The sequence below is a fragment of the Lepisma saccharinum genome, chromosome 27 (genome assembly GCF_977018435.1).
Source record: "Lepisma saccharinum chromosome 27, izLepSacc3.1, whole genome shotgun sequence".
In the NCBI taxonomy this organism is placed as follows: Eukaryota; Metazoa; Arthropoda; class Insecta; order Zygentoma; family Lepismatidae; genus Lepisma; species Lepisma saccharinum.
The window spans coordinates 20,984,178-21,011,008 of record NC_139255.1 but is presented as its reverse complement, the minus strand read 5'-3'; the positions used below and the strand labels follow the sequence as shown (position 1 = coordinate 21,011,008).

Below are 26,831 nucleotides of genomic sequence, written 5' to 3'. Positions count from 1 at the left end.
CACAAGGTGTCCCACTAGGCCTATTACGTATATATTACGCCCATATCAAATTCCATGAAAATACATCACTGCGGATTTTACAAGGGGTGGTAAGGGACTTCTGATACACCCTGTATACATAAACAAGGTTTGCATATACATATGTACACACGCATCATGAATAAGTGAATTGGTGAAACACGGACAAATATACACACATTCCACTGCGGGATGTATGGAAATGTCCTTCTGGAAATCCAGTCTAAAATCAACCTCTGTTCCACGAAGTAGATTCTGGAAACTGTATTCATGTATGCAATCAATGTTCTGATATCAGGACCAATACAGTATAATGTAATCACCTGTAGGATTTGGATACATACGTGGGCTGTAAATTTAAAAGCGACCACACGGTCAGGAATAGGTGTTAACGCCGGTTTAGTGCAGTACACAGACATGTGCCCTTCCTCTAGACAACCCTTCAACTGTTTATGATATTTCCTTTTCCAGCTTCAACTAATTGAACCCCAGTTTAATTATAGGATTAATGAAATTAGGCAGAAAAGCGATTTCAAATACAAAACTATTAGACTTTGAATCCAACAAATGATTAAAGTACTATTAATATTTTGGAACACCAAAATCGAGCCATGGTATTCCGGTCTGTAGGACACTTACGGCAGACCCACATTCGATTTCCGGAGTGGACGTCTGTACGTAATGCGACTCTGGGGTTCTCTCAACCTCTTATTAATGGGTACCCAGGTGCAGTCTTTAGGGGGAGGGGTAAAGGTGGTCGGAGCATGGTGCTCATCACATCACCTTGACCGTCATGAGTGACGCCCTACCTCCACATCCACATATGTTTTTCCATAGCAAGGTACAGTATCTCTCAAAAGTTTTAAGACAACAATATTTTAAACTAGGCAACACAAATTACGTGAGACGCTGGTGGGTTGCGTGTAGAATTACGCTCAATTCCAGAGTTGCCGTATGCACAATAGATATTTATGAAATACCCTAAACGAATAAAACCAAGTATTTTTGTTTAAAACTCTAAATAAAATATCAGTATTACATTTGTCGCAAATAAAAAAAATACTTTCCGAAAGAAAGAAAATAGATTTTCTAGTATTTCATCGCTGATGAGTCTACACAAAGGAAAAGAGGAGAGAGGAAACAAAAAGTGATAACAAATGAGAGGAGAAAAGAGAGTGTGAAAGGGGAAGAAGAAAAGTAGAGGAGTGAAGAAAAGATAGGACAGATGTGGATAGGAGAAGTAATGAGGAGAAAGGGAAAAGATGCGAGGAGAGATGAGAAGAATGTATCAAAAGAGGAGAAGATAGGAGGGAAAGAGACGAGAGGAGAGGAGGAGACGAGAAGAGAGGAGTTGAGAGTAGAGTAAAAGAGAGAACATGAGATGAACGTAAAGAATAAGAGAAGAATGGAGTGGTGCCGGAAATCTAAGACAGGAGACGAGATAAGGGGAGTGGAGAAGAATGTAATGGCGACAAGAGGCGAGAACAGGAGAGAAGGCGATATTACATGTAAGCAGAGGAGAAGAAGGAGAGAGAAGTAGGAGAAGGAGAGAAGAGAAAGGAGACGAGTGGAGAGAAGAGGTATTTGCAAAGATATCGTCTCAGCGTCAAGAATTGATGCATTGATCAAAAAATCGACATGAAACAATCAATAATATTTTAAAATGAATTTGAGAATGTATTAGATCGGTGCGAAATGCGTTTTGGCTGAGTTCAGAGGTAGATGACATATGCCACATAAGATCTTTGATTCTACCTGCGATTAAACCAGTTAAAACAAGAATGTAATTTTGTATTTATAAAAATTATCCAATTTTTCTCCACTTCTCAGTTCGTTGAAATAGAGGTTTTGTTATTGAACATTTCTGCTCCCCCATCGTTAATTCCAAACAGGATCATTCCGTTTCACACTGCTTGTACAACGAACACAATTGGATATGTCTAAAACTTACGAAAATATTCTGCCACCGTAAGGTTTGATCCTACTACCATCAGGTTGACAACCTACAACGGTAACCACTACCCTACAAACTTTCGATATTAAGAATAGTTAAGAGGAGCTGAACAGTGTGAAATGTAGATGCAATTCTCCTCCTACTTGTAATGTAGAAAAAATACTTGTTTGTAACAAAGAAAACGAAGGTAGTATGAATCAACGCAAACATTTAATGGAGACTTCCACATGATGAAAACTTTTCATTCGATATTTGCGGAGGTATTTTGTATTGAATTTGAGTGGGTAAAGGTATAAAATTAGTATTTCCTAAATTACCACCAATATAAATAGTTATTTCATTAATATTTGTCAATGTCTTTGAAGCAGTACAAAATTATCGTTAGAGTATCATAATTCACGATCATATGCGTAAAAATATCCCTTTGAATATGTGTCAATTCATATATTTCTTTATTTTTTTTTAGTAAATTACAGATGCAGAACAATTTAGACTGCCATTACAAATAATGTTAGAATGCTCTTGTTTAATAAAAGGAGAATAAAAAAAAAACACGTCCGAAGAAGACTCGAACCTGGGACTGCAAGATGCCTAGTCGAGAACACTAAGTACTACAGCACGCCTTTACCTTCCATTCAAACAACAATTTTTATCTATAGTATTCAGTCACTCCTATATTGTAAATGTATTTGGATATTCATGTAGTTGAAATTTCACTTTAATTTTGAATTGCTTTTGTTGTATTAGCAGCTATCTTCGAGAAAAAAAATCGAAGTGGTGAAGAAAAACGATAATGTTGGTAGCTGTTGTGAAAATGCAAGATATTTCTACTTCCAATTTATTATTGTGATTATATAATATTAATGGAAAGTTTATAGTTATAGTGGTTGTAGCTTGTTAACCTGATGGTCGTAGGTTCAAACCCTTACGGTGGCAGAATATTTTCGTAAGTTTTAGACATATCCAATTGTGTTCATTGTACAAGCAGTGTGAAAGGGAATGATCCTGTTTGGAATTAACGATGGGGGAGGAGAAATGTTCAATAACAAAACCTCCATTTCAACGAACTGAGAAGTGGAGAAGAAGTGGATAATTCTTATAAATATGAAAATTATTTTCATGTTTTAACTGGTAAAATCGCAGGTAGAATCAAAGATCTTATGTGGCATATGTTATATCCCTCTGAACTCAGCTAAAACGCATTTCGCACCGATCTAAAACATTCCCAAATTCATTTTAAAATATTATTGATTGTTTCATGTCGATATTTTGATCAATACATCAATTCTTCATGCTGAGACGATATCTTCTGCTAATATCTCTTCTCTCCTCTCGTCTCCTTTCTCTGCTATCCTTTTCCTCTCCTTCTTATCTTCTCTCCCCTTCTTCTCCTCTGCTTATATGTCATATCGCCTTCCTTCCTGTTCTCGCCTCTTGTCTCCATTACATTCTTCTCCACTCCCCTTATCTCCTCTCCTGTCTTAGATTTCGGACTCCACTGCACTCTTCTCTTCTTCTTTTCGTTCTTCTCATGTTCTCTATTTTACTCTACTCTCAACTCCCCTCTTCTCGTCTCCTCCGCTCCCTTCAAACCTCCTCTTATCCTCTCCTTTCATCTCTATCCCTCCTATCTTCTCCTCTTTGCTCCATTTTCCTCATCTCTTCTCGCATCTTTTCGCTTTCCCCGCATTACTTCTCCTATCCACATTTGTCCTATCTTTTCTTCCCTCCTCTACTTTTCCTCTTCCCTTTTCGCTCTCTCTTTTCTCCTCTCATTTGTTATCACTTTTCGTTTCCTCTCTCCTCTTTTCTTTTGTGTAGACTCATCAGCGATGAAATACTAGAAAATCGATTTTCTTTCTTCAGAAAGTATTTCTTATTTGCGACAAATATAATACTGATATATTTTTTCTAGAGTTTTATACAAAAATACTTGCTTTTATTCATTTCGGGTATTTCATAAATATCTATTGTTCATGTGGCAACCCTGAAATTGAGCCTAACTCTACACGCAACCCACCAGCGCCTTACGTAATTTGGGTTGCCTAGTTTAGAATGTCGTTGCCCTAAATCTTTTGAGAGACACTGTACAATGAGCACTGTGAATATGATCTACCTTTCTTTACACAACATTGCAGTGTGTCCGAATTGAAACGCACAAATGGCAGCTGTCTGTATCTCTACATGTATCCAGATAAATTATACATTATTAAATATACATAGACATAAAGTTTCTGTGAGCAAAGTAATAATTAGTACATTTAGTAGGTTTAATGCATTTCTACATGCGCCCACTAGTCCCACGGAGGATGTCCGTGTATTCAACCAAAGTGACATAATGAATAAGCTTCGTGAAAGGATTACAGTTGCCATTGGGAGAGTCACACCACACATGCTACAGGAAAATTGGCGGGAAATCAGGTATCGGCTAGACATCCTCCCTGCGACTCTTGGTGCGTATGTAGAAATGTACTAAACGTACTAATTACTACTTTGCTCACAGAAACGTTAGGATTCCGTGCATTCATTGATTTATAATTCATTTGGATACGTCAAATACATGTGGAGTTATAGACAGTTGCCATTAAAGCATTTCAATTAGAACATCCGGTATAATTATCATTTACACTCACACTACACACTCACATAAAATCGCATCTTACTTTCAATTGTGCCCATTGTCCACGGTACAGTACAATCTTTAGGTTTAACGTATGAGACCTTGAATTGCGGGAGGCCTCCCATGCTGACGTCCATTTGGCCTCCAGTCTCGTAAAAATCCAACAGAAGGAACTTCGCTGGTAGACTGTCTGCAATGGTTACATTCAATGTTATGCTGTTGTGGATGTTAAGGAATTGGAATTGCAACATATTGAAAATACAGAATAAACTACTACGCAATTATGTTAATAAATACTAGTATTTATTTATTTCCCCATACGTTTACTTGAACTGTGTGGCATCATTATCTTGAAAATTTGTATTAAATGGTGGCAATTGGGATCAAGTTTTACGGCCTGTAGTAATTCTGATATCATGTTTGTGATTTTAACTGTTTTCATAAATGAACGAATAATTATCGTCAGACAAGGTATATTAGTGGATGTAATGTTTTTGGCATTTGGCCTGTTTTCTGACTTCAGGGAAATGCTTTATTTTGTTTTAAAACTAAATATTGTGCACCGTGCTAGAATAAAAACGAATATAGTAGCTACTACTTCGATGTGTTAGCTCTCTTTTGCCCGCTTTAGACAGAATCATTTCTTCTAATATTTTTGCTACCTTAAATGCTTTGTAAATGCTTCCAAACATGTTATAGCACACAATACTTTAAACGGAAGCATTTCATATAACATTTCAATTAGCTTTTGCGATTATACTGTGTAATATATACAGCACGAAAGGCACGTCGAGTTACACCATCTATGGGGAGCACAATTGAAACAACTAAAACATTCTTCCACACGTGTAATGTGTACGCTATAAAGTATGTATTTACGCAGCGCTATTGATTTGAACATACGGCTATGTTATATGAAACATTATTCCTTTCGGTCGAATAGTTATCAGCTTTTAAAAATGTGAAATGATACATTATTTACATCTCACTCGGCCGCCATTACAACTGCACTCTTGACGAAGAGGCCGCTTCTGATTGGCTATGCTACGAAAGATGCTACGGAAATAGGACCGATTCTATCCTTGAGAAATGCCATGAAATATGCCATGGCATCTGAAGTGCCACAAAGTTTCTCGATGGCATCTGAAGTGCCACAAAGTTTCTCGCTTTTCACGGTAGCATTTTGGTTATGGCATAAATGTTGGAAAAATGCTAACAAAATGCTTTCGTCTAAAGCAAGCCTTAGACATCCAACGTTACACACAATAAGTTAATCACGCAGTAAGTTACTTAAAATGTCGTCTTAAAAAGTCCTTAAAAATATCTTATGCAAAGACCCCATCCCACACTGAAAACAGACTAAAATATGAATCCTCCAAACTTACAGACGCGGAACTAAAATTTTGTTAACGTGTGAAGGGAAAATGCCTTGTCAATTATCAGGTGTCAGTGCAACAGGCATAAACATCAACTGAAATTCATGCTATATACAAGGTTGTTCAAAAAGTATCGCACAATCCACTGTAGCTCGGGAATGGTAAGGAGTAGGGAAATGAAATTTTAGGTAGAAGCATTGCATTGATCCGTTACCACCTAACCAACACCTAATTTTTATTATATTATATTATATAAAAGTTGCATCACGATAACGTACGACTGCATGCTGCAATCATAACAGTTCAGAAGATTGGCCTTCCGGGATGGACAGTGGTGCCACAACCATCATACAGTCCTGACCTAGCGCCATCCGATTTCTATCTGTTTGGACGAATGACGGGTCATCTACAGTTTGGAGATGCCAACGGCCTCATTGCTTGAGTGAAAAAGTGGTGTAAAGACCAACCTCAAGAGTTTCAGGAACGTGCATTCGTGTCATGGGAACAGAGATGGCTGCAGTGCAGTGAAGCACATGGATCATTCATTGAGTGACATTTCTAAAAGACCAAAGGACCAACGCTTCTACCTACAAAATTTCATTTCCTCTTGTCCTTACCATGCCGGAGCTACAGTGGATTGTGCGTTACCTTTTGACCGTCCATTGTAAAATCTTCTTGTGTCAGACTGATCAAGGAGATTTGCCTGATAATGTCTGTAGATGTTCTTTGGTGTATATTTTATGAAGAATTCTACCTCTCAATTATTTGCTCTTTAAAGCTTGAAGCTTTTCTTAAGCATATTAAAACGTAATTTTGGAGAGACTACTATGATTTTGTTTTAAAAAAAAATAAAAAAACAAATGTGTTTGCTCCATCTAGTGACAGGAAACACAGTTTAATGGTGTGCCATCGGATAAAACGTTACAAATATACTCAGGTAGTTATGGTGGTATATTTTTTCATTTAATGCTTATAGAATAAATGGAGGAGAATATTATTACGCGAGATATTTGTGGAAAAATAAATTGTGAATCTTAACTACTGGAGAAATTGACAAATTTTTACTTTCGTAAACACAGTCTCTTTGCAAATTTCCTAGTTGTTCAAGTTGCCGTTTAGGATCAAGTAGAAATGAACGTTCTTTCACCCCTCTTTTCATCCAGACGTGCCTATACTTAGATACTGTATTTTGTCTTCTTTTGTAAGAAAGTAAAATAAAATAGTTCTCATTGGCAAGAGATATGCTGATAGTAAATACCGGATGAGCACTTCTATACTGAAGTAAACAATGAAGAAGAAACATATTATATTGCACTAACTCTCGAGGTGCGAAATAATTCAAGACTGTTGGGGGTGTCGGAGATCTTAAGTTGCACACACACATACACAAGCAGACACACACACATACACAAGCAGACACACACAAAAAAAATATATATATACGGTGGACTGCTTAACTTAGTAACACGAAATACAACGCGCTTTCGAATGAAATCTTCCAAATAAAGCATTAATTGACTCTAAGGGGGGAAAGATAATGCCATTATGTATGTTTTCGTAGGCGGCTATTCTGAAAGTCATTTCAAGGTCACTCAATTTATTTTTAAATAAAAGTATATATTTTTTGTTTAATATTTTTATTCCTCTTTGAAAAATAAACAGTCTTTGTAGAAAGGATTCTTTTATTCATAGAGTAGATTCACATATATTTGACTAATAAAAAGTGGCAACATAAATTCATACTATTTCATAACATCTGTTACATTTGTAAGATAATTTTTAAATATTTACAATGCATTCTTCTATTTTGTCCTTGTGTAAACCAGTGACGTAATTTAATCTTATGAAATGAACATTGAATGATTTGTTGTTTATGCACAGTAAGGCTAATTGGGATTGGGCTTACATTTTAAAGTGGGATCCGAACCACTTGTGCCTAAACCAGGTATCGAACCCGGGACCCCTTGATTACAGAGCGAAGACGCTACCACTGCACCATCAGAGAGGCCTAAGAACTGAAATAAATTTTGCAGTGTATCTATTTGAAAATTGTTAATATTTATAGCTAACGTGAATTTGTGCATATCTAATGGATGATATTCATCGAGCAACTTCCCCCAGGTTGGCCCTCGTGGCGGAGTGATTATCAATCGCGCTACGATGCCAGGGATCCCGTTTTCGAATCCCGACATGGGCATGGATGTTTGTGAGTGTCTATTCATCAATTTCATCTTGTCATCACACATCCCCATCTTCGCAAATTAGCCAAAAGTAGCACAAAAAGCAAAGTAAAATAAAGCAAATCAATCAATCAAACAATCAAAAACTTCCCCCAAAGTTGAAATCAGGAAACAAACAGATCAGATTTTGCTTTCAAAACATGCCGAGAAAGCATTGTGCGTACGAACTATGCATAAGTTATTAAAGGTATGATTATAATGTTCATATGAGGAATGTGTAAAATATCGCAAACTTCTCGATGTAAGAAGGCTTATCATATGATTTCGTTAACACGTGCGAATCTGTTTCCCCGCCTTAAAAAAACATCCAATCGAAATGCAAATATACATACATTTGTAAATTACTTACAGCTTTCTACGTCAACAGTGCATTCCTGTTTGTCGAACGGGTACAGCCTAAAGTTAAAGCTGCAGATAATTTTCGCAATATATCTGAAATGAACACAGTAAATTCAAAATTTCATGCAGCATTTACAACAGAGGAAAAATATACCACAATGTATTTTAATAAAATATGTAAGAAATAAAATAATACTGGCATGTTATGAATTTAAATAATTATGTAAAGATTCACCAAAAGTAAATTCAATTTGAGAAGTGTTCAGAGCACTAACTAAATCATCAAAACACGAAAAATGTAGGAGACATCTGACAGATTTTGTTAAACATGAATATGTGACGTGTAACCTGGAGTAAAAGCACTAGTTGATAAAATTTATTTCTAAAATATGTACACGTTGTTCTGCTTTTCTGTGTTTATAAATTTGACGCAATTTTTAATTTAAACATCTTATGTCCTTAAAATTATGTTCAATATGTTGAAATATAATAAATATTTAGCAGAATTCTTGAAATTGCTTGGAAACTCGATTATTATTATTATTATTATTATTAATATTACATACTCTTTGATACTACATATTTAGCTACATATTTTGGTACATATTTTATCAATAATTTTCCCTATTTGTACTTTGATATTACACAAAAGTCCTTCATATAGTGATTATTATTCGTTGGTGAATAATTGTGGGGGCCTATTACATGTAACCGACAGCTCCAAGTAGTCAATATTCCGGTTACATGTGTTTGTGCCACCCGGTATTACATGGGCTATTTGCATTTTCTTCAAGAAGTCTAAACAATGCAAATTTATGACTCTTGCTATTGTGTAATAGAGTGAAGCATTTGAATTTTCAAACCGATCTACGTATATGAATTACGTACCGTCACGAACACATCTAAATTATAACGATTGCATGGGATATCAGTGCGGTCATTACGCACCAGAATTGCGCGTGACTTTACAAAGCAAAAATAAAAAGAGGACTTGCAGAAACATGTGAATGAAAAGGAATCAGTTAAAGAATTACTTCTCGGCTTCCCCTTACCATGAATATTATTATTTCATTACAAACAATTCATAGTTCAAATGAGAGAAAAATGTCCATATGACGTGTCTAATTGTTTTAAAAGTTTATAATCTTATGACGTAAAAATAGAAGTTTGTTACTTGCCTGTTGCTAGTTTCTACTCTATCCCCAGGATATAATCGCAAAGCTGCTTCATTTCCCATATCAGCAACTCTCTTTATCTCCTTTGCGTTCTTTATGTGTATCTGGAACAATAAATTGGAGAGGCGGTTGAGAGAGAGAGAAAGACTCAAAGCGAACTCTCAAGAGTTTATTTCATCCTAGAATAGCTTCTTGTAAAATATGTACAATATCAAAATCGTTATAATACGGGCTCGGTAATTAATGAGTCATCTTCTTTCACGAACCGAGTACAACGCTCAACACGGCAGTATTTCGTTTTCTTAGGTAACAATCATATGATTGTTTTTAAAAAATGCATTTGCTTCTTATACTTTTCTTGATTATTGGTCATATTTTGTTATTTTTTAGATTTTAATACGTTTTTTTTTATCATAACACCTTTAAGCCTTGTTTCCATTATATGAAAAACTAGAAATGCTGGCCAAGGCAGTAACTTATTTTATTATAAAACATAAACTAAACGTAACGTTTCAACCTTCTAGCAAAGTCTTCTTCAGACTCTGTACCAAGTACAAATGTAACAAGATACAAGAATAGGACGATATATATACAATAAAAATACTCCCCTCCAGACTATTAGAAAGTTGTTCTGGAACAACAGAACTTTCACCTAAAAGGCTAAAAATATTTACTTTCATCTAGAATGTTATTGGACTCTTTATCTCACGTTCTTTTTCCTTCATTCTTCTTCCTTCTTCTCTCCTCTTTCTCTCTTGTCCATTCCACTCTTTCTAACACCTTCTTCCATTCTTTGTTTAACTTCAGTCCCCCATTGCAGTTCATTGTGTCTTCATCAGCTTTCTTCTCTATTTCCTTGGCGTCCTTCCATTTTCTCACTAGCATTCTCTTCTCCCTTCCTATCTGCTTAGCCTCATCCCACTTTATGTCATGTCCTGTTTTTCTCGTGTGTTTAAATATCGCGTTTCTCTCTCTCTTAAGTCGCACATCATCCCTATGTTGTTTCAACCTGTCTTTCAGCCTTTTTCGCGTTTCTCCTATGTACAGTGGTGGAAAAAAGTTCTTCCCCATAAGATTTAATGGCAGTAAATAATGCCGGAAAGGTAGGCAACACACAATGCACATTTAGGTGATCGGGTGACTCTGTCTGTCTCAAGAGCAACTCGTCTTTCATGCAATAGCCAACAGACACAGGAAATGTAGGAAAGTCACGTGACTTGTCAGGTGAAATGTTGTTCGTCAGAATATCGCCTGTTCTCAAGCCAAGTCGCAGAACCGAAAATGATTCACCTAAAAGCCTTGAACGAAACGCTGAAATAATTATTGCCTTAATTACAAAGGCTACTATACTACCTAGGTATATGTGCCGCGGTAGCTCGGTCGTTAGGTTGTTTGATTACCATGCGAGAGATCTGAGTTCGATCCCCGACTGGGGAGAATTGGAATTTTGTCCACCTGTTCAAGTGGCTCTGGCGCCCACCCAGCGTCGTACAAAGTGGGTACCTGTAGGAAACTCAAGGGGGGGGGGGGTAAAGGCGGACAGGGGCGTGGTGCTGATCACATTATCCCCACCTTCGGCCGTAACAAGAAAGTGTAGGGTCCTAACTCCACACCCCCTACACGCCTTCATGGCTTGGTGCAAAGCACAATGTAGCACTTCGCTTTTTCATTTACTATACGTTAGATTTTGTCGGAACAGAACTTTCTAATATCTACGTGGACTTTCTTCCAAGTTCCGTACGGATGTTAATAGGCTCCAGTTTTTCTTGACACAATTCATACATGTTATATTTCGTTATAAAAGCCACGGCCGATATGATGTGTGGGTGGGGGGGGGGGAGGGGTATATTTCAAACATGTGAGGTGATCCTTTCCATTTACTCCATTGTCCGATCCTTCGAATCCAAAATAACCCTTAATTCCACACACTGAAAATGTAGCACTTCCTACATCTTAGCATGCAAATATCTAGTAGCAAAGTAACGTGTAGGAACATAGTGGTTCGGATCCCACTTAAAACTGTAGGTGCATTCCCGATTAGTCTTACTGTGCATAAAGTGGACTCAAAATACAAAATCAACTAACCAACACAATCCCGTTATTGACCAGATTATCGAATCCAGAACTTTCGTCGCGAATAACATAAGCAGGAAGATAATGTGAAATTACCGAACAGAAACAGAACCTAAAGACTACAACGGATAGATTGGATTAAATCGACGATACAGCACGCGTTCTGAAATGAAGAAAAATACGAAAGTGGAAGGACCTCCATACACACACGTTTCCTTCCCTCAATGGTAAGCTTCCTTTACGTAGACCTTCAAGGCCACGACGAGAAAGTGTTCTACATGCAAGGTTTGCCACCCTTTGGTTCAGTAACCTTCGCTCGTAGTTAGCAAGAGTGAATGCCTCACCAGATACCTGTTGCCTGTGAGCTTATACAAGATTAGATATTTCGTTAGCGTCTGTAAGTATTGTTTCATCTGCAGTTATATCAGTTAACGTTCGAATAGTTTCCTAATGGTTACGTTATTTATAAATTAGTTCTCGAGAGTGAGCTTTCTATCTATTTGCACGGGTGTTTTTTATTAGGGTGACCAGACATACTCTTTTTAAGAGTATTATACTCTTTTAGAGGTTCATATACTCTATACTCTTTTCAATTTGCAAAAATCCCCCCCCCAGTGGCCGCGGTGGCTCAGTCGGTAACGCGTCTGATTACCATGCTCAAGGTCCCGGGTTCGATCCCCGGCCGGTTCAAATCCGGGAACTTTTCTAACGGTGGAAGCGGCCCCGGCGCCTACCCAGCGTCGAATAACATGGGTACCTGGGGGAAACCCTGGGGGGTAAAGGCGGTCAGGGGCGTGATGCTGATCACATCACCCCCACTCACGACCGGATCAAGAAAGTGTGGGGCGTTACCCCCACACCCCCTATACGCCTTCATGGCGTGGTGCTATGCACAGGGGAACACTTTACCTTTACCTTTTTATTTGCAAAAATCCCCAAATATACTCTTTTGCTTGCAATTTAATTTCATTCATTATTTTACGCGTAAAAATGCGTTAAAATCCACAGAAAGAAAAGAAACAATGATGGGTAAGTGGAGGTCAGTGTACAAAGATTTAGTACAGGCTGGGTCAATTTTAAAATTGATGGTGCCTCTTATAAAATTCTTGTTTTCTTTGCCTGGTACAAATGTTGATTGTGTGTTATTAAAACTTATTGGCGAGAGGAAAAAAGTACACTCCTGGTGTCAACACTCGAACAAGGAATGAAAGTGAAATTCAATGTGGACATGACCTGTGAAGAGTTTGGACTGGCAATAAAGTACGATTTAAACATACTCAAGAAAGCAAAATGATCCCAGAAGTATGAACGATGGTGCCATTGGTGAGTAAGTATTTGTAATTAGCTAATTACATTAGACCCATAAGTAATTTGAATCTGTAGAGTGTAAGCCTATTTTATAGGGGCTATAATAGAAGCAATAACAAATAGCCACCCTTATTTTCGTTTTATTTTTATGTTTTGTGCATGCGCACCTTCAACCTATAGACTATACTCTTTTTGGTCAACAAATATCTGGTCACCCTATTTTTATACAGCCTGCATGTATTATTTTTCTTCTCCTGAAACAAGAAGAAATTCCAAGACGCAAAAAGAGCCGTTTAAAATTAGTTAACAAAAAGAAAGAAGAAAAAGGAAAATGTAAATGTTGAAATAAATTATTCTAGAGATCGAGTGAATAACATTTTGTCACGGAGCCTCCTCGATGGCGTAATGATAACGTCGTCACCTTGTAATCAAGGGATCCCGGGTTCGATACACGTTGGAGGCACGTAGTGGTTCGTATCCCATGTTAAACTGAAGGTCCAGTACCGATTAGCTTATCTGTGCACAAAACAAAAAACTAAAATAATAAATTGTCACAGAGTAAGAAAATTTCATGTTCAACCACATACGAAACAAAAAATAATAATTTATTCCATGTTGGAGTTCACATCTGTAGCATCTAACCAACAAAGTTATGGCTCGCAACATATTTTCTCACATCCATTTTAATTATACATGTATGATAAAATAACAGAAGTAGAGGAAAGAGAAAGCCAAGCGAAACACGGATGCCTTTTCCAGAATTTTAAATCTCGTTACGTAAGGTTCTGGGTTGAAGTCCCGGGCAGGCATGACTTTCTTGTTCTTGCCTTATTATCTGCTTTATTTCATCATAAATCGTAGTTATGGTTTACCTACAGGGGAAGAATAATTACAATAATTTCCAATACAAAGCCACTAACAAACAGAACAACAACTCAATTAGGGAGATGTCAAGAAAGAAACGAGACTTGACAGTATCTCCGTCTCTCGGTTTCTCGAATTGAAAATTGCTCTCCCGTTCTCGGTCTCGACTAGTTAAATATAGAAATCGAAAACGTATGTGAAGATACATATATTTCATATATCCCGGTTTTGTAGGAGATTTCGTGAGAGATGAAATAAGTACCCTTCGATCATGTATATTTTTATTATTTTTGTTACGTAACATCACTTTTCTTCCTAGTCGCGGACGAGTGACCATTACATGAAATTAATGACGAAATACTCAAACAACTGTAACAATGACTGTACTCAAACCCGGGAACTTTGGTGACGAGATCGAATATCGACCACTTAATGAGCTTGCCCACCGAGTCTGCTTAATGTTGCTTCTGTCAGGTAATTCGTAATAACTGTCAATATCCCACATTCATTATCATGTGTTTCATAATTTATCTTATTGATGTGATTAACCTGAAGTCGAAGAATTAGTTGAAAGGCAAAAATGCAAGATTCAATGTTTCTGATGTTACTTCGTGCCAAATAATATGACGTGATATTATGATATGAATATATTAATAATATAATATTCCTAGTCATTCCATTGATTGACCCCAATTCCGCACACAAAATATGGTATAATTTTCACTCCTAACCAACCTCCGTGGCGGAGTGGTTAGCACAGCGCGCTACGACAGCATGGGCCCCTGGTTCGAATCTCAGCTTGGCCATGGGTGTTCTTGGTGAGTGTCCCTTAATCAATGTCATCATATCATCACTCATTACTCATCTTCATCGTCGCTATTTGCCAAAAGTGAAAGAATAGTGCCACTAAATAACAAACATCCAATCAAATCTAACATCTTCACCGATTTAATTCTATACCGTACCAAAATCCCACTTTATTACTGCATTTTGCTTCATTTTACAGCATCTCAATTGTTTTCCGATTCAAAAACAATTGAAACGTTTTGTGCAGTTGATTGTGCATTGTTTTGTTCTTTGGATTGTTTAATTAAAGTCGCATTAATTAGTTTAGACCAATCGTGACAGAGGGAATCGAGAGCACAAAGGAAGGGGAAAAGACAAGTTAGAGACCACGGCATTCCGTGAATACGACTGAAGTGACTGCAGAATATTATGGACAAAATTTGTTTCGCTTTTTTCTTTTATTTCTGTTTCAGTTATTTTACTTCGCTTTTCCTCTACCACTCGTGTTAATCGTGTCGGTGAGGAAGATTTATAAACTCGTGAAATGGACGATGGCACAAAAATCTATGCCTCTCCCACGGTTCCAACCTGTGACCACAAAATATTGTCTTATTTTTAAAATTTACGCCAAATATGGTTTCAGTCTCAAGGCGTTCCATTGCATCTCCGATGGCGTAGTGGTAACGTCTTTGCCATTGTAATCAAAGGCTTCCGAATTGAATACAAGATAGAGGGACATTTAGTCCGGTTCCCACTTTAATCTGTAGGTCCAGTGCATAAACTGGACTTAAACAGTTAGCATGTAGCATGTGGTCTGTGATGAGAACCATCATTTCAGTGAACCTTATTGACAATGACTCTAATAATACAGAAAATAATATTTCCTTACGAGTAGCTCATGTTAAGAAACCAGTTCCTGAAATTTTCTTCTGGAGGCTTCGTAGCACACAGCTGTTTGTTGTGGCTGGGGTATGAGTCATGTGACTCATGCTATCAATGCTCAATCCTTCCCGAGAACTCAGATCCACCAGACAAACTGAAGCGAATATTTTGTTATTTGGGTTGCATAAACAACAGGCTTTAAGACGTTACGAAATTCTAGGTCCCGTGGCCCAGGTAATTCTTTCTCTGACTGTACACACTCTGACAATCTTTACATTTCACTTCGTAGATAATCCCTTCCCTTTCCTCTTCTCTGTTTTCAGTTTTCTTGTTTGCATTCTTCTCTATTCTTAAGATGCTTCTCCCTTCCTTCCTTCGTTTTTATCAGTTTTAGGTTGCTTAAGTACACTTTAGTACTCTATGGTTGTTTAACGCAATGTAGTTGTATGAACTTCTCTCAAAAGTTTCAAAAGAGAGGCGGATTAAAAGAGACAAGCGAGATAGACAGTGACAGAGACAGAAGTGAGATAGAAGACGACAGAGGAGATAGAAAGTGAGAGAGGACAGATGTAGAAATTGGCAGAACAGAAAAGAGGAGAGAGAGACAGAAACAGGCAGACAGACAGAGATAGAAAGGGATAGATGGGAAAGAAAGAGATAGAGAAAGAGAGAGAGAAAGCGGAACAGGAGAAACGAATATGGAGGGAAAGAGATAGAGATGGAAAAATAGAGGGAGAAAGACAGAGGAAAGGAGATAGAAAGGAACAGAGAGAAAAGAGAGAGAGAGAGAGAGAGAGAGAGAGAGAGAGAGAGATAGAAAGATATAGAATGGGATAGAGGAAAGTCTTAAAGTACCGGACATCCGACAGTACCGGAATTTTGGTTAACTCACATTTAGAATTCATTATTGTAATAATAATTTGCTAATGCGTACAATTTAATTCATAAATATATTTTTTCTAAACATACAAATATCGTGGCTGTTCAATGGTTCTGGTATAAGGAAATAAAGGAAGTTTGAAAAATATTTATAATTTGCGATACTCAGAACTATCCGAATACTTCTTAACAATATCGGTGGTTTGTTGCCAAAAATGGGAAATGGGAGGGGGCAATGACAGTTATTTTCTCATTGTAGACAAGCATTAAGACACTATAATACGGGGGCAAAAGTGGAACAAAAAGGTCGCTGGAACCGCACCCAGGTCCTCTCAAGTAGCCGACACTGTGTATATACATAGAGTATCTGCCACCCCACCTCTTTAAACAAATCCTGGCTACGGACCTGATTCCTATTTCTCTCATCAACTTTTCCATCGGTAAGATCGAAAATGGAATATTCTTCGGTTGTTGGGGACCCTCTAGTCAAGAAAAAAACTGACAAGCGTAGAGAAATTCAAAATACATTTCTGAGGCATCTGTAAATTAATCTCGATTGTGAATATCCAAAGTTCGCCTCGGGTAACACGTTGCGTGAAACGTTGAGTATTCCGTCGCTCGAGGAAAAAAAGACACTTACATCAACTGACTTTCTTATCCAAACTTGCCAATGGGAAAATATATTCTCCATCTCTACTCTCACAAACTAAACTTTCATGTTCCAAACGCTACATTAAGACCCACAAAAAATAGCTTTAAAAGCTCGCATGGAAGAACCAACATGGCAGAAATGGAACCCCTGAGGAGGATGTCCAAGTTGTTGAACTCAGTCTTTAGTAATAATTCTGGTATAGATCTTTTAAGATTAAAAAGTTATTGTATTCTCTGAACAGTGTATATAACCAGGACACAACGAAGACTGTTTTGTTCATAATCTTACCGTAAAATAAATATTGTTTACATTATTTACCTTATTTGTTATAAAATACTGTTTCAATTTCACTGTTCTATGTTTACCTCTGTGTCTTATATGTGCAATTTATTACTCGATACCTCTATTACATTACTACTATGTACATGTATATAAGCTGATTACATCTGCATAAATTAGATTCAAATATAACTTTAAACTATATTAATTTAAGTATTGTATGAAATCAGTATGTTTATAAGTACGTTGTAGATTGAAATGTTATATTTCTCACATGATTTAATATTTTTATATGTTAAGTTATTGTTTACATAATGCTTTGTAAACACTGTAATTAAGCATGTGCCTTTGTGTTCCAAATAAATAAATGAAAAAATAAAGATTAATCTTCATAGCGAATAGCCTATTGGGGTAGGAAAGCCACAAAATAAAACAAAATATAAATTCATTCATTCATTGTTTTCTGACCAGGGACAGCAGCCTGCATGCTGTTCGATCTCCAGCCCTACGCTTTGTAGCAGTGTAGGAGCCATTTATTTTGTTGTTGCCAATCATTTGGTATCGTCTGCATCTCCAAAGCATGCTACTCACACCTTAGATCCACCATCTTGGATTCAACCAAAATGTTTCAAAGTAATATGACATTTTCAAAAAAAATCGCATGGTGAAATATATTTTCAGAAGCATTTAATCCTTTCCAAGTTGTTGCATATAACATGTTACATTGGGTACGAACCACACTTCACAGTTAAAGATAAAGTTCCCATGCACCATAGGCCTGCATAAGGTGGGGGTCAAGAGGGGGCAGTTCCCCTCCCCCCACCAATACTCTCACTTAGAAATTAAGTGTAGAGGAAACATATCACCGTTATTGAACAATATCATGCTATTAAAATGTAAATGTTTTCAAGCAACTATGAAAAAGGTGCATAATTGACTGTGTAATTACACTATCCAACTTCGTTCTCTTGTTGTTAGTACTGCCACACACTTTATTTGTTAGTTACGTTACCTCTAAGTTTTTGCAGAATAATATGCACGTACATTGCAAATTAGAAGTGTTGATTGTGTGCCAAAACTGGAGGAGGTGGGTAAGGACAGTTATTTTTTTCTTGGTAGACAAGGCTTAGTATTAAGAGGCCACAATGCGTTGGCAAAAAGTGAGAGGGTAATCGCCCCAACCACGCCCCTCTACTGTTGAAAATGAATAAAATATGTGTAGTTGTTTCGAATCTGCTGTACGAAATCCTGTTTATGTGTAAATTAGTCTGAACTACAGAGAGTGTAAATAAGGAAGGGAGCAAAGAATATTGTTGCCACGGAAGTTTGAATTCTTCTAATACAGTGATTTTCGGCGGGTCCAGACATACTTCTTAAACATTCCTCTTTCGTACTCATCAAGTAAAAAGTAACGTTCTCCCCTTTGCTTCGCACCACACCATGAAGGCGTATAGGGTGTGTGTAGCTAGTGCCCCACAGTCTCTTGATCACGGCCGACGGTGGGGCGATGTGATCAGCACCACGCCTCTGGTCGCTTTTAGCCCTACAGTTTCCTACAGGTACACTCACCTCAATTAGTACCATGGTAGTTCGTTTCTTTATACAGCATATTTGCAAATGTTACAATTCAACTTACAACCGTAGCAATATACGCTGTATGAAACACAACGTATTACTAACTTCGATGAACCTGTACCCACTTAATAGGTGGGCCCCGGAGCCGTTTGAACAGGTGGAAAAAATACCGGTTCTCCTCCACCATACCCGTCAATACAATAAAACATTGATATGAAATGAGGTTTTCCTTTCTCCGATTGATCTTTCAAGGCTTTATTCCTCCTTAATCAGGGGGTCTGCGCACCCCTATGTCGTGCATGTAGCAAGGTGCCATGAAGACATATTGAGAATCATATCTGGTTTAATCTCATATGAGTTGATGCCTGTCCAACACCGGCTATTGCGGTGATAGACCTCTCCGTTCGGAAAGATGTTGGTTTCACCATCGAACAGCGTCGTTGAAGCAAAGTGTGGGTTACAAGGCTCACTCGTAAAACCGAAGACGGGATCTAGATCATTGTCACTTATGTGATGTAGCATTTGTAGTTCATGAGGATGCAACAGGACAAGAACAATGGAGTTATGATTAAGACCACCATTTTGTGCAAGACACTGAGTGTTCTTCGCAGATTTTTTCACTTTCACTGCCAAAACCATGGTTGCTGTCTTCTCAATTGTTGCTGTCTTGGGCAAACCCATTTTTGCTTTACCAAACACACATCATGTTTGCGTGAATTTCTATATGAATTTCACCACTGCACCATGAATGATTGGCCGCATTTCAGATTGTCTGCTTCAACTTCCCTTGAACAGTGCACTTTATCATTCTTGTTTTCGAAGAGACTGTAATAGCAGTACTGCAGGTGCAATACTTGATCTCCTGGATACGGCATACAATTCGATTCATATGCTGCAATATCTGTTGAAATTATAATGGTGACTCCATACTTTTGGATCACCCTATGGATACAACATTACAGCTTCTTAGAAAAAATATTGGATCTGTCTATAGCCACAACTCTATTGTATAAATACAACCCCTATACATTGACTTTCTACTTTAAATAAGTTACACAAAGTGCAATACTCCCACAATCAAATAACTGCAGTTTGGTTCAATTGCTTCTTGAAAATTTACTTTGCATACTATCTTGATTAAGGAGAGCAAACATTTCCAGTATGAATTAAGAAAGTTTATTCACAGCTCATGCTGCGACAAAATAAACATTTGAGGTATTGTTCAGACAGGCGTGTGTGGGAGTAGTTCATTAATTGCAGACTCAATGTTGATCAATCACATTACCACACAATGCAAGGCAAACATATTTTTTGCAGGTATATAATTAATTAAGGTGCATGGCATTTTTACCTCTGTACATGTATGCTTTGTTTCAATTGGCATAAAATTGTCATGTGGGCGTCTCCAAGATTATCCCTAGAAGAAAGGTCACTTCTCTATAGTCTACAAACCATGCATAATTCATTAAATGATCCTCCAGGCTTCCATCTATCTAAGCAGGCTTTCAGAACGGCGTGAATCCAGCAGCTGAAGAATAATTAATATTTGTTATTTGACCCTAGTTGTTATTGTTTTTATTCTTGTGTTATTTGATTATATATATATACTCACAGGTATGTGTGTGTGTGTGTGTGTGTGTGTTTGTGTGTGTGTGTGTGTGTGCACTTGCTTCTCACATGTTAATTTCATTTCTCTCTGTTTATATCGTGAGGTAAAATGAATTTCCTCTGTATTTAGAATTTTTCAAGTAAATAAAAATAAAATAAATTATATCAATAATGATTGGTTTACTTTCAGATTCATATTTCCTATTTGCACAGTCATCTGCAAAAATGAATAGCTCACTTACATCCTGACATACTCGGTTCTGCAATGCGTCATGCGTGTTGCCTAGCTTTACAGAGATGTTGGAAATGTATATAGAATCTCTCGTCGCTGTAGACTTAAATTGATTGATTGAATTAAAAATTTTGGGTGCTTCGCCACTTTGGGCCATTTATCATAAGGCTTCCACTGTTTATTCCTTCGAGCAAATCGACATTCAAACACAATACTCAATACTGGTGTTTAGAGCCCAACACATATATTTCTGCCGTGCGATGCGCGACACAACTCAAGAAGCAATATTGCTAATGGAGCAGATAGAAAAATCGCTGGAGTGCACCGATGCACAGCTGTTACGTACAACAAGAAAATTAGAGAATTTACGTCTATCTAACGTTGAGTATTAAACGTCATGCATTATACCAGGACTAGGATTAATATGTACTAACAAGTGGCTTTGTATGTAGCTACATACATATGGACTAAAATTCGCAAAATATGGACTAACACATACGTAAAAATACCAAAAATGCTACAAAGAAGACTTCTATATAGTGATCCTTATTTGAGTGATTTCAAACAAAATATACAATTTATTATTTTCCATTGCATTAATGCACTGGTGGCGCTCTAACTGTTCACTTCCAAAACCCGTCTACACTGATACGGAACTGCAACGACTGATAATACACGACCGACACTACCACTGCTTTGTGAACTATTAACATGTGAACGTGTTAAACAGCGACAATTGGACCACAATACTCCTGTTCAAGCAGTATTATTGCCTCTCTATGATCGGCGAGAGACCGTTGCTTTTGTTGTACATTTACAAACGATGATGGCTTCCACAACAATAACAAGTACATATACTGCCACTAGACGATAAACTGCGTGGCTTTTTCTTTTGCTATGAACTTGTCACCCATCAAAGCATAGCAATTTTAACACAGAAAGCAATATGCATCGCATTAAGCAACAAAAATGACAGCCTCCTATATGCAATTTCTACAAGAACACGTGCCGAAGCCAAGAGTTGAAATGCTCATGGAGCCAAATAATTTCTTTCATTTGAACAATTCCAAAATTATGAAATATGAACAATTTTTATAATAAACCTGTTGAAATATGTAAAATTAAGTATATTTTAATTAAATAAGTAAATGTAAGTATGTATTAAAGTTAGAAATATGGAAAAATATTGACAATGAAATTCCGCAGCCACTGCTCTCTTGCCAAAATTCTTTATTGGGATGCTAACATCTTGACTGTCTTCCTTCTTCATGAACTCGTGCACGTTGCTTAGAATTTCCCGAGTTTGAGTATGCAAGGTTTTTGATTTCAACTTGGACAGAACTGGAGGCATTATGGAATTTAACGTTCATTAACAAACATACACTTTCACATACACACGCGCAATACACGCACACAACGTCAAACCGGTAAAATACTTAGTATAAAATAAAAATATGGTGCATCCAATCCAACAAAACTCAGTCACTTTACCTGCCTTTCTCGTTCCGTGACAGAAATAGTGCTTCATTATTACAGTTGTCAACACTAGTTACTAGCTAGCCAATGAACTTGCACTGCATAAAAGAAGCAACCACTTCGTCATGCTATATTGCCACATTATCGTCCCTGCCGAACGGTGTGAACAGTGAACTGGAGCGCTATTCAAATATTTTGAATGATCTTTGCACGAGTGGCTCGAGGAATGGAATGACAATATGGCAACAATGGCGAAGGTTGGCGGGCAGCGTAGAACACGTGATGCTAAGAGAGAGATAGGGAGAGACGAAACGAAAATTGGTATCTGCGCAACGGCAAAGATATGTGTGTTTCACTCTACCACAAGAAAGAAAAAATGAAATTGGGCAATAATGAACAAAATCTGTCTGTCAACCCGTTACTACCAACTGTTAGTATCTGAAAGATACGATCTAGAAGGGCATGGTTTGATATAATGATACACTGTTACGTACCCCATGGGTCTGATGCGCATGAGTGATTACGAATGTCAAGGAGAGATGGCAGCACAAGACGTGCAAGACAGAAGATTGCTCTAATATACATGAATGACAGTGTAAATTAGCGCCAAAGTAAATTAGGAAGATGAAGAACAATAGAATACGGTATTAGATAATAATGAAAATATACATAGATAATAAATTAATAAAAATACGTATAAATCGAAACATGTACTCATATATAAATAGATACCAAGTTTAATGAAGAGAAAGTACCGATATAAATTTGAGTCTTCTAGAAATCTTTAATGGTTTTGGCACCATGTCTACACTTTGTCGTATTTACCAGTGGCAGCGTGCTCCAGCCGACGCTCCAAGGGAGAAGAAGGATAAGACAATTCCTCAACCAACGACGAACTGAAGGCAGCGAAGACATTAATCCTCCAGCTTAAATTCGTAACCCTCTAGAACTTGGTGTTAGTGGGGGAAAAAGTGAGGTGTTATAAACTTACAGCAAGCGAACTTGGTGAAAAAGAAATACATTTGTATGAAGATGGAAGAACGAGTGGAATAAGGTACCCTCAATCTGGAGATTACATAAGAACCAAAGCCCAGAGGAAGTCCGTACAAAAATCCCGAAACAGAAGGAAGTCCAGAAGGAAATCCATACTCAAATCCAGAAACAGAAGAAAGTGCATACTCAAATTCCAAAAAAGAGGATGTCCCGAAACAGAAGGAAGTCCAGAAGAAAGTCCATAGGAAGAAGTCCAGATGAAAGAAGACTATTCACTGTTGAGGAAGGAAACAAAGTCATGAATCATATAGAAGAATATATATAAATATCAAGATGGAAGTTTATTAAAGTAAATTCAACTGAAATATAAGAACTATTGAAATTAGAAAAAATATTATGTAAATATTTATATTAGTGTGTTCTCAACTATATTTTGTTGATGTAAGGAGATAAGAATTATATAAACTTATTAAACGTCTCCATTTGAAGGCTTGCTCTCTGGTTTCCTTTCTAAGAGAACCCTACCACCTGAAGATAATTAGCCGTGGTATAATATAAAGGATTGCACCCAAACAGAGGTAGCAAGACCTAGCAAACAATAGCTCAAAGTTACATGAACCAACTTTGTACCACTTCGTGAGCTTACAATCGACCAAATGCAAGCTTTCTGTTTTTGAAAAATTAGCAAATGCGAAGATATAAAATTGTCTACAGTTCATATAGACCACATGATTTCGTTTGTTCCGTCAGCCCATCAATGAGTATCAAACTCGTTGCACTTATTTACATTCTCCCTTGACCTGTTATAATGTTCTAATGTGCATTGGAAAACTATTGACACTCCTTAATTTTCTAGAAATTACCAATGATGCTTTTAAATACCACACAAAAATTGCATACTTGGGCTATAAGATCATCTGCTTTTCCAGTTAAGGACTAGGTAACAGTCCTCGTTTTATCTTTGAACGAGCACTCTTGTATGCACGGTGCAACTCAGGGCGAAGAAGATTACAGTATCATTTTATAACGGCGGAGCCAGGAGAGTAATGATTTCATTCTGGGTGTCAGGGTGTGATGGCGATCCTTTCGGTAGGCATACAATTGCCAATTTCACATCCACGTAGTGCAGTCAGTTACGGCTACCCAGGAGAAGTAGGTGCAGTGGCACTTCACCACATTTTAATATACAAAATATTTTTATGAAATATTTCTTATCACGTATATTGGTATTAAATTAAACAAATTAGTTCATTGTAGTCTGTTACGCATTGCGCGCACTCGAGAACAGGTTTTGCCGGACCGATCCTTCCCGAAGTGCAGAGCTATGGCTGGGGAAGCGATATCCATGCACACAAAAATAGCTGTTACGTTAGTTGACATGACAACAGTGACTTCGCTGCTTGGACTCGACGTTTAGCCTTTCCGCGTGTGAAGAGTTTAAGGACAAAGAAAGCAAGCTACTTCACTTGGCCATCGAGCAGTTGAACTTAGCACGTAATGTTACCTTTCAAGAGAAATATGACTACTGTTTATTATTTAGTTTGTGTTTTGTTAGAAACCACATTTTCTCGTTGCAGTGATGAAGATAAGAAGGGTGTTTTACAAACTCATGTTTTTTTTTTTTTTTATCTACTAACTCTACACCTAACTCCAGAGCCAGGAACCGCTGCTAGGTACAGTATGGACTGAAATTTGCAGACAAACGAGCATCTGTACTCATAGCCAGTATAATAGTCTGTAGGACTTGTGCACTGTCCATATGTGTTTGTGTTTGTCGTTTCATCAATTTCATCTGATCACCGTTCATCCTCATCTTCGCGATTAGCCAAAGTGGCAGAAAAGCAAAGTAAGGTAAATCAAGTCAATCAATCGTTCTGTGTGTCAACTATGGAACCATTATTTATTTCTCAGAAACTAATCCAGATTCAAATATAAATTTTCTTGAATTGAAAGAAATACCAGATGATAGTATAGTGCAATATTTAACTTGTCTAATGATCTGTAGGCTTGGCTGGGAATGTTACAAATTGACAACAATTACAGTTATGACTACTTTGTCCTAAAAAAAAATCTTTTTCTTATTCTTGTTGATTTGTTGTTGTTGATTTGGTGTTTTAAGTCCACTTTATGCACAGTAAGTCTAATTGGGACTAGACCTACAGTTTAAAATGGGATCCAAACCACTGTGAGTCTCCACCTGGTATCGAATCCGAAATATACAGGGTGTCATTTTAATGGCGCCCACGGACCACAGATTCGTATAGAGGACATTAAAACAAACAACTTTTCCCAGTAACATTTTTCTCGTTGGTGCGTCGATTCGACGCTACAGCCGTTCAAAAAAGACCGTTTTGCCGCCTGGATGCTGGCAACCCAACACAACATTTGATCGTACCTGTGACGTCATATCCTCCGGCGAAACAGCTCACGGCAGGGTTGCAAGGAACACACAAATGTTGTGAAAAATGACAAACTACCAACCACATTATTAGCTGTAAAACGAAGCGAGAAACGCGTCCAGCAGACCGAACATCATAGCCTACCAGCCAGAAGATCAGCAGTCATCTCAGGGGAAGAGGGAAGTGAACCAACGATACGAGAAATGGTAAAAATCTTATTCAAAATGATTTGTCAATGTCGAATTTTGTCTCAGCCTACATCTAAAATATCAAGAACTATAAATTTTATTGGACTTACAGCTTACACGTGGCTGTTTACGCCCAACTACATGTCAAATATTTGCAAATCTCGTTGCAAGGTTGATATCTACAGGTTTGTGTCCAGATGCCATGCGGTACTTTTGTGCTGATAACGGAAGTATCCGAGGTTCACGTTGTTACATTACGACTAAAACACGTACAACCACAGTAACAATCCTTACGACTAAAACACGTACAACCACAGTAACAATCTAATGATGAATCAGTACCGAATATACTGCCCTGTTCACAGATGCAAACTATTACATGTGTATCCGGTGCATAGATAAACACATAGTCGTCTTAGAGCTTGTAGTATTACTACTACTTATATCCCTGTATTTTCAATCATTTTTGCCACTTGGCTCATAATGCTCTGAATATACATTATATTATCTGTTGCTTACGTTTGGAATTTTGAGTTCTTTCATTTCTGTTTTGTCATCTGTTCAGTGTGTCACAGACAATTAGTATCAGAAGGACGAAGTGGATAGACTAAATGGTAGATGCCAACTTGGTAACTAGATTTGCAAATATTTGACATGTAAGCTGAGACAAAATTCGATATGACCACTTCCACTTGAATTTTATTTTCTTTCTACCATTTTTCGTATCGTTTGTTTACTTCCTGTTAGGTTACAGAACGTGTTTTCTCGTTTTGTGTTACGGTACATAATGTGGCTGATTGTAGCTATGTCATTTTTCACAGAGTATGTGTGTTCCTGGCAACCCTGGAACGCATCGCTTCACGACGGGATATGACGTCACAAATGCAATCAAATGTTGTGTGTGGTTGCCAGCAT

General features: G+C 37.4%; 1 protein-coding gene across 1 annotated transcript in view; it reads right to left on the bottom strand.

The window, feature by feature from the left end:
- The window catches only part of LOC145980187 (glutamate-gated chloride channel alpha-like), a 117,094-nt gene that overhangs the window by 16,171 nt on the left and 74,092 nt on the right, over window positions 1-26,831 (bottom strand). The window contains exons 5-7 of the mRNA XM_083113218.1: window positions 9,726-9,826; window positions 8,558-8,640; window positions 4,636-4,782 (exon numbers count right to left, since the gene is read on the bottom strand). Coding sequence (XP_082969344.1) covers window positions 4,636-4,782; window positions 8,558-8,640; window positions 9,726-9,826 — 331 coding nt within the window. The remainder of the gene's footprint in view (window positions 1-4,635; window positions 4,783-8,557; window positions 8,641-9,725; window positions 9,827-26,831) is intronic.